Raw genomic sequence first — 12,753 nt, forward strand, 5'->3', positions numbered from 1 at the left:
AAAAAAAATAAATAAGAGAAAATCTATCAAAAGATCTCGACGGACGCCGGGCACGACGCTGTTGTCGACGTCGCCGTCGTCGTTGAAGCGTATCCTGAGATACAGTCGTCCGTCGACTGACTTTCCCCCCTCCCCCAATGAATTTTGTACCGAAACGTGAAACTCTAAATGCTAATTTCATACACGGAATTTAATTTTTTCACGAGAAACATGTGCATTATAAAAAATAAATCTACCAAAAAAATCGCAAAAGTCACAAATCGAACATGCGTTTTGTTGTTTCATTCGATTTCCCGATTTCCCCCATTTATATCCCGATATTTCTTCATCACTTCGATTATCATCGTGTATACAACACGCTCGGAGAGCCCAAAAGAAATATATTAACAAAGAATGCACGAGAGTTTATTGAGGAAATAATTATGATTGGGTCGAGTGGAACGAGAATGCGCCGGTAAAAATTAAATTTTAAATGAAATTAACAGAGGAAAGTGTGCGTATACACTGATAAGTTTTATTCAATTATTCGTATCGATTTATCCTCCATAAAATTCCGAGATTTACAGGGTATTTGAAATAAAATGGCACGATCCACGGCCATGAAATTATAGACGGAATATTGCGAATTCGCCATTGAATATGAATCAGATATTTAATTTTTAATTCCGCCGCGGAGGAATTTCTGAGGTAATGCAATTGACGAGACCCCGGCGGAATTGTACGTACGCATTTCACATATGTGTAATTTCACACGGCGATGTTGATCGGAGCTCGGTAGAAGTTATAGGTATAATGCATTCCCGTCATGGAGAATTTCCAATAATACCAGTATTATGGCGGCACTTAATCACCTTTCGCAAGATATATAAATTAATTTTCCGTCCTAGCGTTAATCTCTCATATAGCAACGATCAGCAGTAATCATACCATAATTGACACAACGGATTCGGCTATGATATTACAGATTCATCATTATGAATTATAAATTGCCCGATCCGCCTATCGAGCGATATTCCTACATACTTAACGATTATGTTAAATTCTACGTATATCTGCAAAATGTCTTATCTACGCGAATCTTTAAGCATAGAGGAGGAATATTTTCTTTTTTATTTCGTATCGCTTTTAAACTTTAAAGCATAAAATATCAACAATAAGATCTGTTAGCATTATTTGAAAGCTTCCCAAATTTGTGCACTTGAGAGAAGATAAAGATATATTCGTTGAAAGAGAGTTGAAGAGAAAGAAAGCGAAGGAATGAATATATTTAAATTTATTGTTGTATAAAAAAAAAGAATTAAACATTAACAATTTCTTATATTTTGAAAAAATATTCTTATATATATATATATGATTACAGAAATAGTTTGAAAATTCGTTGATATACTTATATTTTCGACATATTGCGCAATGCACTTTCGAAAATAACAGCTCAACGTAGAACATTCAGCGATTGTCACGAATAGAAGAAAAAGATTAATGAATTATGTCGGATTTGAGTCTTTTAATCCGGATATATATATATAATATATGCCATACGTGAGGACGCAACCATTACATATATTTGGTAGTCTGTACGCATTTTTACCGTGATGATAAATATATATAAATATACGGTCTACCGAGAGAACGTCGTCCGCATATTTGAAAGAAAAATTATTTTACTAAATCATTTTATTTTTTTTTATTTTTAAAGAAAAAAACAAGCGGAGAGAATGGAATTTAAAACTATATTTCTTTCAATATTATAATTTAAAAAAAGTTGTAGATGGAAAATAAAAGACGCTGTACTTTATTATTTTGCTGTAAATAATTTTTGACGTTCTCCGGGGGGAGGGGATCCCTGTTGTAAATACTTCTTCCAAGTAGTAAACATATTTGTTAAACAAGACGACGGGATTTCTTAACGTTAAGATTGGCAGAATTCCATGCTTTTCGCAATTGGTAGAACACGAGAGGAAGATGTAGAAGCAAAAAGCCGTACGACTTATCTGAAACTCCCCCCCGATCGTATGTTTTCACAGATAGAGATACGATACACCGTGCAAACGTGCACCCCACACACACACACACACACACACACACACGCACACACACACATCTATAAGATATACACACAGCAATCAGGAGAGATCTCGGATGAACCAATTGATTGCCTGCGCTCTGTGTGCAAGCGAAATTAAAAAAGTTGGCTTCCAGGTCGACGCCTCGGTAAACGCCTCGGCCGCTAATTTCCCCGATACCGAACATCTACTCGCGCAGCCGTTTCACGCTCGCAATATCAATTATCGCTATCTGTACCGGTCCGTGTGCCGATAATCGTCGCGAATACAAGAGGCCGCAGTGCGGTGCGTATATGTATGGGCGGATAATAACGCGTGCAAATTGTACGACGTTATGTGAGCGACGTGACATCGTTCGCGCGGCAAATAGAATCCTTCCATTCTACATCCTCCTCTGCGGGAAGTTTTTATTACACTGCTTGGCGATTTTATAAAGGCAATAAAGATAACGTTCTTCTCTCGCGAGAGGTTCTATTCAAATTGTAGTAATCTGAAAAAGAATTTTGCCACAGAAAAAATTTCAAGTACACAATGATTTTGAATAATCAAAATCGGAAGAATTTATTCATTAATTGGAATATTATTTATTAATAAATAATAATAAGGCTCTGTAAGTGTAAACCGATATATGCAAAAGAAGGGCAAAGAGCCAGTAATGTAGTAACAAACTTTAATTAAAATTCATATAATTATAAAACGTAAATAACAAACAAAGGTTTCGACTCCGCTCGAGTCATTTTCAATGTTGCGGTAATATTGAAACATCGCTATAAAAATATCTATGTATTACATTCTTCATATCGTGTAGTGCCTTGCGAGTCAGTTATATCAGAATTCAAAATAATCAGAAAGACAATATTCTAGAAAAGTGACCGTGAACAAAACATTAATACTTAATACACGCGAATTAATAATATACATAATATAATGTACCTTGTCAATATCGGTAAAAGTGTTGAGAGTCCATTAATAAAAAAGAACGAAAACGCAGATAGATGGTAATTTATATCGCACAATGATTTAAAAAAAAATTTTTGAAACAAATTTGCAAGAGTAGCGAACATCTAACTTCCATGATGTCGAATAATGCAATGTCGAAAAGGAAAACACTAATCGAGTATAAATATTATTTATTAATCAGTTTTACAAAGATAAAAAGAGTGTATTGCTCAAATTTTCGATTAACACTTTCAGCACATTATCTTATCTCAATTTCTTTAAGGTAATCAATGCTAGAGTTAGAGGAAAGACATGTAAATTTATTACATTCTTGCGCTCTAATCGGTATTCACTCTGAAATTTCCTTAATTGATATTCGCAGCTTCGGTGTATTTCAAATTAATGCATCTTTAACGTAATAAAATAATTCTTTTTTCATTTTAAAAGTTAAAATTCGAGGAATAAGATTATGCTACTTAAAATATATAATAAATTATGTAAATATTAACAAATAAATAAATTTTCAGTGCAAGAATTCTAAATATGTCAAAAAATGATGAGAATGGACTAATGGGAATTGATGTTGTAAGTTTTGCACGATCAAATAATTATATAAAAAGCACTTTATCGAAATTTAAAATATATTAAAAATATGATATATAAAAATAATAATATATATATTTTAGCTAACCTTTTAGCAATCTTCAAAAGCTAATTAAAAAAATTAAATATAAATAACTAAAATAACAATATACTTAAGATCTATAACGTGTGCATTTAGCAATAGTCTCATGAAGTGGTCAGTCATATATCTCCATTAGAAGATCTTAAACCAATTGAAAGACTGGAGATGGTATAGAATGTAATCTTTAAAATTATTAAAGAATTAAAAGCACAAAAACAATTATCGAGAGAGAGAGAGAGAGAGAGAGAGAGAGAGAGAGAGAGAGAGACAGAGAGAGAGAGAATCAAATGAAAATCTGTTAATTGATATTCTTTTGTTATATTTTATATATATCATCTTAAATTGTTTTACTTCATAAAAATTTCAATATAACCAATTAGAAAACATAGAAAAACATTCAATATAAACAATTTTTTATTATGTAATTGAAAAAAATATTCAAGTTCAACTGGATTCGCGAATACCGATTAGAACAAGAATGTTTCTAAATAAATTTGTGTCTGAAATAAAATATAGAATATTGGGCGGGTATGTCTCAACGTGTCGTAGTGTGCGCCAACCAAATTGGCTCGACCAACATTCACGACCTATGATCAAACGCATTCCTCTTTTATTCGAAGGACATCGAAGGATCTTCTCTTCGAGAATTGCCGCCGCGGTCACCCGCGTGGTTACAAAATCCGTTCAAGTCAGGTTCCTTCTCCATCTGTGCGTTCTTCAAAGCGCCGCCGGTCGCCAAGTATTCCCGTAGTCAGCCAGACAGGAGCTTAAAGCAATTTCGGCCAGGTGTGTGTCCCGATGCGGTGGACAGGCGACTTGGTGAAATCTCTTCAGGGCCTCGCAGAGTGTCCCGATCGCCTCATCGACCTTTTCGTTTTCCATACTGGCCAATCCATGTTCGTACAGAGCCTCGCACTCCCGTAGACACGCGAGCCGATCCTCCAAGCAGATTTTCTTTTGACAGTCCGGGCATTTTATCGGCTTACCCTGCCGGGATCGCGAGTGCAGTCCGCCGCATCCTACCGTAGGACACCTCGAGAAGAAAAACGTCAAAGGAATATTTTACAGAGTCTCTCTTTTCAAGAAAATTTTATTACGATATTATCGATAAAAATCAAATCGAAATCAAATCGAATTATAATTTATGTCAGAAAATTTGATTGTATCTTTCGTAATTAATCTCCAAAATTATTCCTTTATCAGAAGTGATATCAATTTTAAGACGTTAAAAAATATAATGTAAATTGTAATAGTCTTATTAATATCTTTGACTCGTAGAAGAATTCTTCAATTATGATCCTTTTGATAACAATTTCAAGAATCGATTTTTTTCCTCTTCAGTGAAAGAAAATTTTTCTTTTATCGCAAATCTTCCATTTCTTGTATCATTTATGTATGTTCATAAATAATCACAAAAAATTAGAACGAAGCAAACTCCGTTTGAGATTATTTGCAAAACGTGATCTTGTTCTCTATTCGATTCGTTAATACTTCGTACAAATGTAATTAAGAGCATAGCATTGTAAAAATGCGAAACGTAAAAATGCTTTAGTCGGTATTATATAAATCCCAAAGAGGCAACCGCTGAAACATCAATGAAGACGCGCAACTTAAAAGAATTACATTTGCGTTAGCGTGATGATGAAATAATTATTCGTAATTGAACTTTTGTCCGACGCCCTCAAAGAGGAACTCCGTGGTTTATTTCTCTAATGCACATACACCATCAGCGAAGCGGCACCCCGTTTTGTTGACGTAAAAGACGCAACGTAACGAGTAGTGGTGCTACTACCGAGAAAATTACCGCGAAACTGATAAAAGCACCTGCCCGTGTCGTTGGAGTTGGTAAGAATCTTACGACGACGAACAGAAGTACCTTTGACGACAGGAGCATCCTTACGATACAAGCGCTTCTTTCCTTTGAGGAACTCGCCTCATCAGGAGTTGCGGTTTTTAACGATCTCGAAAAACATCTCTAATTCTCTCTCACTCTTCATCACCCTCCCTCTCTTCTTTCCCTCTCACTTATTCTCTCTCTCTCTCTCTCTCTCTCTCTCTCTCTCTCTCTCTCTCTCTCTCTCTCTCTCTCTCTCTCTTTCGGTCGCTTGTTATTCCTTCCGTTTGATATTCTTGTGCTTTTACTCGTTACTGTGATTTACTATCATTATATTTCTCGTTTTTTTTCGGTACATTCACAAGTCGGATATTTTTAGTTAAACGAAAGAAACTGTTAATTGTATTAATTAAAACGTACACGGCAATAAAGCGTGTACATCTCTAGACATCGTTAATGAGTAATTCTTTGCATTACTTCCAATAGATATTACTTTGTTAATTTCTTGACATGGAGACGTTCGACCGAAGAGAGACTTAAGTGAAGCGCCGATACAATCGTTCGTTTAATTAAATTAAATTACTTTGTTAATGAGCTTGATCTCAGAGAATTTAAATGGACTTACCTCAACTTGACAGAATCGTTCGTCAGATTCTCAAAGCGCGGCCAATCCTCCTGGCAGGCCTTGCACGTACACTGGAACCAATATCTTCCCGTCAGTGTCCTTTGACGCTCGACGAGAGTCCTCTTCGTGAATATCGGTCCGTAGTTTTCGGCAATAACGTCGCCGGGCCGCAAACCGCGTATCGCCCTTATTACGATATGTCGCCCAATGAAGTATCTGCGATTCGGCAAAAGGAGAATTCTAATCCTACCCCGTTAATTAACGCCATAATAAAAATACATGCACCGTCGTAAGTAAGTACAAATCGATATATGATAACTATGCCAATTAATTATAGCTAAAAAGTTTGCTATATAGACAGTAATTTTAAAGAAATTAAAAATATTAAAAATTCAGATAGTAAATTAAATTGCCTTTACCGGAGGGCGTTAAATATTTACAAGAAAATTCGAAAAAGTATATACATACAATATATTTCTTGACACTTTTATATTTTTTGTTTAACATGTAGTTACAGCGTTGATTATTTAAGGATTAAATTGTAACCAATTCCTTAAGTAATGCTCTGCTATTTTTAACTTGAAAGTGTTTTAAAATGTTTTAATTCATAATATGTGGTTAACAAAACAACCACATCCAATCAAACCATTTCTGTAGTTGAATTGCTTAGTTTCAAAGTAAATGGCATTCATATTCTAATATATGTACTTAATACATAAAATTTACCCTATTATTATATTTTAATTAAATTAACAGTATGTTAATTTAATTAAAAAAGTAAGTAGAAGCAGTGACGACTAGGAATGATTAAAAATAACTCAAATGGGATATAATTGATGAAATTATAAATTTAACATTGTATCTTTTGTACATTTTGCATTTTTCAGTATAAATATACAGTGTAGATTCCTTTTATTATTATTTAAATATTTTTATTTTAATCAAGTGTACAATGATAAATGCGTCCAAATATTGTGTTCAAAGTTGTTAACAGCTCTCTATCCGACATGGTAATTATTATCAAGTACACCAGTTAATAAATCGAAAAATGGAAAGGGGACGACGCGCAATCACTTTGCAATGAAATAATAATCGTAATCATCACAATAGCACCGACGACGTTAATAACGTGAACAGTAACAATTTCCGCTTGTAGCGAGTAGTGCAGACGAGTTTGTGACATTACGGAATAATGAGCGCGCTGGTGTAATTTCGCGTATAATGGCCGCGAGCCACGAAGTCATCACAGACGCGCTTTAGTGCTGCCCGAAAATTCACGTACTTAATTAGCGTTAATAGATTCGCAGTAGACGCATCAATATATTCCCCAGGAGGGGAAATTAATTCTCCGATTGCAATTGCTCGTCTTTTAAATGATTCGATACATTAAATAAATTATTTTAAAACGAACAGCTGCTCTCTCTTGAGCAGCTATCGTTAAAATTATTTATTTAAACAAATCGAATTCACAAGGGATTATTTTGTTTTATCCATCAATTTACTGAGTTTCCCGTAACCTCGCGAATTCATGTAAATTCGATGAAAGTGAGAAAATTTTGGCGAAAAGACAAAGGAGTTTTCCGGCGACAAAATGCGGGAAGTTGTTGAAGGGTCCCGGAGAAACTTCGTTTAATAGACTGCGGGCGGTCGCGGGTCGATTAATAATTCGCACGTGATGACACAGCGATTGTGTACCGTCTGGTTATACTAATTAGTTCTCACGTCGATCTACGTCGCGGTCTGCTCTTTAACGCGGCTACGTTATTAATATGCAAATCAGGCCGAGCCATATGCACTTCGCCGGGAAGTTTGACAAGACGACGCGCGTGTAGTGTGTAAAAGTTGGACGTGTCTTAAGACAAAGTGCCTTTCTTATAAAACTGTTAAAATCATTATGTATGTACTCTATTTGAGTTATTTTTATCGTTTCTATAGTTGCCACTACTCCTACTCAATACGCCGTTAATTTAACTAAAAAAACAATAGAGTTAAACAATTTAATTCAAGAAAATGTATTAAGTTCGACTCACAAATTTAGTTTATTATATACTAGGTCAAATATTAGTCAATATTATTTTATTTATCGAATTCCGTTTATTATTTATTATAGCGAATATACGAAAAAAGGAAGTAGCTGCCGTAACTGCATGTGGTAACAAAATGGTTGGTGTAAAATATGGACACAGGCAAAATATAAGTATGATAGCTAATATCTTAGCTGTGATATCTATATTATAGCAATAACCACAAACTATTTTGTAGTTTATAAATTTATAATTATAGTAGCAAATATATTTTAACGAACCAAGATTAGCTACGGCAGGGACATTTTTTTTCCACAAAGTATGTTGATAGTTTACTTTGAACCACAGAAATGGATTGATTTACATTTTGACGAAATGTTATCTAACTCAAGGGATTGAGTTACTATTACTCTTTCGATGTCTATAATAAACAGTGAAGATATTATCTTTGGTCATAAGAGAGCCACGACGAATCAATCGCTCGTGACGATTGCATCAGGTCTCACCTCTCTTCAGCAAAAAGCTTGATTTTTTTCCACAAAGAGACGTATTTATCTTCCCCTTGCTTACCTCGTCACTGCGGGGTAGCAGTCGTGATTGAAACGGGCGACCGAGGGGTAAATCGCTACGCCGAGGTAGACCGGACGACTGCCATGAAATCGATGCTCCGCACTCATTCGCGTCTCGAAAAACTCGTGGGCGTTAAATTGGAGCAGCTGCAGGTTCCTCAGCAGCAGGGCGGCCACGGTGATCTCCTCGACGCCCGGGACTTCTGCGAACTCGCCAAAGTTTCCGATATTAGTATAGCTCCCCCGCGTTCTGTGCATTTCTCTATTCTCTCTTCCCCCCCCCCCATTCTTGGCTTCCCGGCAAAAACTTTCCGCGACTCTTTCCACCGAACGCTGTTAAAATTACGGTTTTACGGCGCAAATGGACGGACGCCGCGCCACGCCGTGCGGAGAATCTGCTGAATCGAAAATTCACCCTTCGTGCGAGCAAGCACATTTTTTCACCTCCTCTTTCTCTCGACACTACTCACGATTCGGTAAATTATTCCGAAAGTTAAATACAGCCCCCACGAGAAGAAATCGGCGTATGTTACGGGTGTAAAGTGGCCGCTGATAAGTACCATCGTCCGGCGTGGGGTTTGCGAAAAAACCGACTCTCTGCAGACATTTGAGCAGAAAGGCTGCCATCAGCGATCTCTCTAGAAAGTCTTTGCTCGTCCGTTTGTCCGCGTGCGTCACCAAGTTATACGGAGCCACGTCGACGCTCCCATCATCGCCTTCGCGGGACTCTTTTGTGCCCTTCTCCTCCGTCATCTTCCTAATTTCCTCTCGTCTAGATTCCTTGAGTTTTCTCCGTCTGATTCTTCTTTTGGCTGACTTACTGCTCGCCGGCGATTTCATGTCGTGTGTATCCGGCGTCGCCGTCAGCGTCGTAGTAGAGGTAGCCGCCAAAAGCATCGCGACGTTCCTTTCCACGTCGTTCTTCTTTAATTCCTCGTAGACCTTCAAACACTTTCGTGGACCCTCCTGTGTTACCATCCGAAGAGCGACCATGCTGAGCACGCTCATGCCAGAGCCTAAGGGAAGGAATTTAAGAGCGGCTTGTAATTACCCTATAAGGGTTTTGGCCCGTAGGGTACTCGAGATAATACCAGGCGTGCGTAAAGTAGCTTTTACTTAGCGAAAAAAAGATCTCAATGACTATGATGACGTTTATTATTTAACTAAATACGAAGAAGCACCAATTACGGTCAAAGTTGAATGTTAGGCTAATACATATATATGTAAATTTTATCTCAGAAATGACTACGCGCCGATTACTTTCGGTCTTTCAAAACAATCAATTTGAAATATTAATAATTCCCCCAAATTTAATTACATTGACTTTATACTAACAGTTATCTTAAAACTATCTATATCTTAAAGCTACCTATATAACGAACTTATTGCGAAAAATATTACCTCATAAATTTATCATTTCTGAGATAAATTTTTTTTATTAAAAAATACATGTATTAATTTAATATTAAATCTTAACCGTAACTGACACTTCTTCATATTGAGTTGATTTATTCATGTAAACGGTTCTATTTCTAATCTTAATATCGTTTATTATTTCTTTGTCACAATGCTATTTTTTTAATTGCCATATAAATGCATTCGATAAATATTATGATACTCCTCTTAAGAAATTTATATAATTTGTTAAGAAAAAACATTGATTGAGACATCAAAATAATAACTTTTAGTTATACTGGATTTAAAAAATATTTCAGCAAATCTCCGATAGACTCTATTTTTTAGAATATTTTTATGAAAAATGTGATGGTCACTAATCTTAAAATCTCAAACATCGCGTGAACTTATAACAAAAGTTTAAATCCGTTTAAGTTTAGGCAGGCAGGGAAAATTACGTCTGTTATTGCAATGTCCGCTGAAACTACATTCGTTATCGAATGTTGTATAGTATACATTATACCGACATTGTCTATTCATGCTCTTACCTATCAGCAACGCCAGGATTTTGCACTCGTACTTATGGTACGTCGCCATCGCGATTTCCCTGCATTTCTTTCCACAAAAGGCAACGCAGCTGCAGTTCGGGCACCCAACCGGAGCTCTTAGCCTAAAAATTGCCCGAATATTCGTAAATCGATCAAAAAAAGAATAAGGTTAGTCCAGAAAAAGCGAATTATGTAAATTGACGAATAAAAGCTGAGGGAAAGTATCGTCGTGCGAGGGCAAGATTCAATCCAGGTAAATTTAGATCGATCAACAATCTCGAGTAACAGATTTCAAATGTAACGAACGATTTCACGAATTCAAATCACTTTGTAAAACGTCGTGAATTTGAAAGTTAATTTAGAAATTGAAAAGAATTCATACAAATAGATTTATGAAAAACATTCAATTACACGGAGAAAAATGGATAGTCTTTTACAAGTCTATTAAAAATATTCTGGCTATTTTTGCTGAATTTATGACAGACTTTACTTGCCTGAAAGTAAAAAACACATTAGGAGATGTAAAGTAAAAAGGACATTAGAATTATAATCCATTCAAGTGATTCTCTTATAGTAAAATAAATCATATTATTTTCAAGAGTGCAAGCACGAACAACTCTTAAACCTTTATATATTTATATTTTTTACCGCGTAATAAAATAAATTTTGTCAGCGCTAAGCAAGAAATACTTATCGATAAAGTAAATTTTGCTGAATGTGCATGGTAATTTATAGATTAAGAAAAAAATAGTAGTAGCATAAAATTTATTTTATGAGCTAAATAAAAAATATCTTAGTTATCTCAGTATAGTTACACAACGATCGCTCATATTTACTAGAAAAGTAAAGTAAATTTTATATAAGTAGGCTTGTCTGTACACTGAAAAAAAACTTAAATCTTAATATATATTTTTTCGAATAGTACTAAGTAAACGTTTACTTATAGTAAATAAATATTTACTCAATAAAAAAAGATAGTTAAATTAATGGTTTTTAATATCAAATAAGTTTATATTTTTTCATTCAGTAAATATTTATTTAGAACCGTTCAAACAAATATTTATTAAAATTTAATATTTTTTTCAGTGTACACACGAACCTTCCAATTCCATAAGATTTACTAGAATTCTAGCACACATTACTTCACATTTTTCTCTATGTAACGTCTAAAGAATCCATTCTTGATGTCTTTATAAAACTGGATTTTTGACATTATTGGTTCACTGGCGTGAACCGCATTCATTGAAACAAATTGTTCGTTTATGTTTGTTCGCGTTCGTTAATTCGGTCGACCTTGAACGTCGCCTTTAAACATGCGTGCCATTTTGAAATTTTTCGCGGCTCAGTCACCGCACGCGGCTTTTTTATCTTTCTGTAATAACAAGTTTTTCCCGGCCACATACGTCGTTCGTCGTCCGCTTCGCCCGAGCGTCGCTCGGGTTAATGAAATCCATTTTCTCTCTCTCGCCATCGCGGGTTTATCCGTAAAAAGCTGCGGATAACGGTGAGGGGAGGGGAGGCAAATGGGGAAGAAGGGCTTGCCACGTACGTAGACAAAGCAGAAGCTACACACGGCGGATTACGTGTCGCCCAAGGCTCGCGTCCATTAAATCCGGCAGGAGACGAGGGGACACACCCGGGTGAGAGAACTCTCCGGGACGGCAATTTTCTCCTCACCTTGCGTAACAATGCTGACAATGGGTGCCGTAGAACTCGGGCAGGAGACAGCCCGCCAGCGGCGGCTCGACTAACAGAATATCACCCGGATGTATCTCCGCGGTTGCGACGGCGTGTTTACCCGCCGTCGTGGTCTCACGGATTTCCAGGGCGCCGGACGACCAACGAAGCTCGGAATTAACGGCGCCATTTAACGGCGTGCCGTCGCCGCCACCACTATTGCCTGCGAAGACGCAGTATAGTGTTTTCTTAGGATGAGTTTTGCTACGGCCAAGTTAATGGAAAGGCAGGTATCCCGCGAGATACGCGGATTTGCTCGATGGTTGTTTAAATTCTATTACACGCAGGGTATACATGATATTTTAAACACAGACTCCTTATATATATATATATA

General features: G+C 36.2%; 1 protein-coding gene across 5 annotated transcripts in view; it reads right to left on the bottom strand.

The window, feature by feature from the left end:
* Window positions 1-4,209: 4,209 nt before the first annotated feature.
* LOC108750934 (SET and MYND domain-containing protein 4-like) overlaps window positions 4,210-12,753 on the bottom strand; it is a 44,001-nt gene continuing 35,457 nt past the window's right edge. For 4 of the 5 annotated variants that reach the window (XM_018490828.1, XM_018490819.1, XM_018490813.1 and 1 more), the window contains 6 exons: window positions 12,360-12,582; window positions 10,683-10,804; window positions 9,210-9,755; window positions 8,741-8,942; window positions 6,147-6,362; window positions 4,210-4,720 (listed from right to left, as the gene is read on the bottom strand). In XM_018490828.1, coding sequence (XP_018346330.1) covers window positions 4,405-4,720; window positions 6,147-6,362; window positions 8,741-8,942; window positions 9,210-9,755; window positions 10,683-10,804; window positions 12,360-12,582 — 1,625 coding nt within the window. In that variant the 3' untranslated portion in view covers window positions 4,210-4,404. The remainder of the gene's footprint in view (window positions 4,721-6,146; window positions 6,363-8,740; window positions 8,943-9,209; window positions 9,756-10,682; window positions 10,805-12,359; window positions 12,583-12,753) is intronic. The other variant, XM_018490839.1, reaches the window with a different exon arrangement.

Source organism: Trachymyrmex septentrionalis, unplaced genomic scaffold, assembly GCF_001594115.1.
Source record: "Trachymyrmex septentrionalis isolate Tsep2-gDNA-1 unplaced genomic scaffold, Tsep1.0 scaffold11, whole genome shotgun sequence".
Taxonomy (NCBI): domain Eukaryota; kingdom Metazoa; phylum Arthropoda; class Insecta; order Hymenoptera; family Formicidae; genus Trachymyrmex; species Trachymyrmex septentrionalis.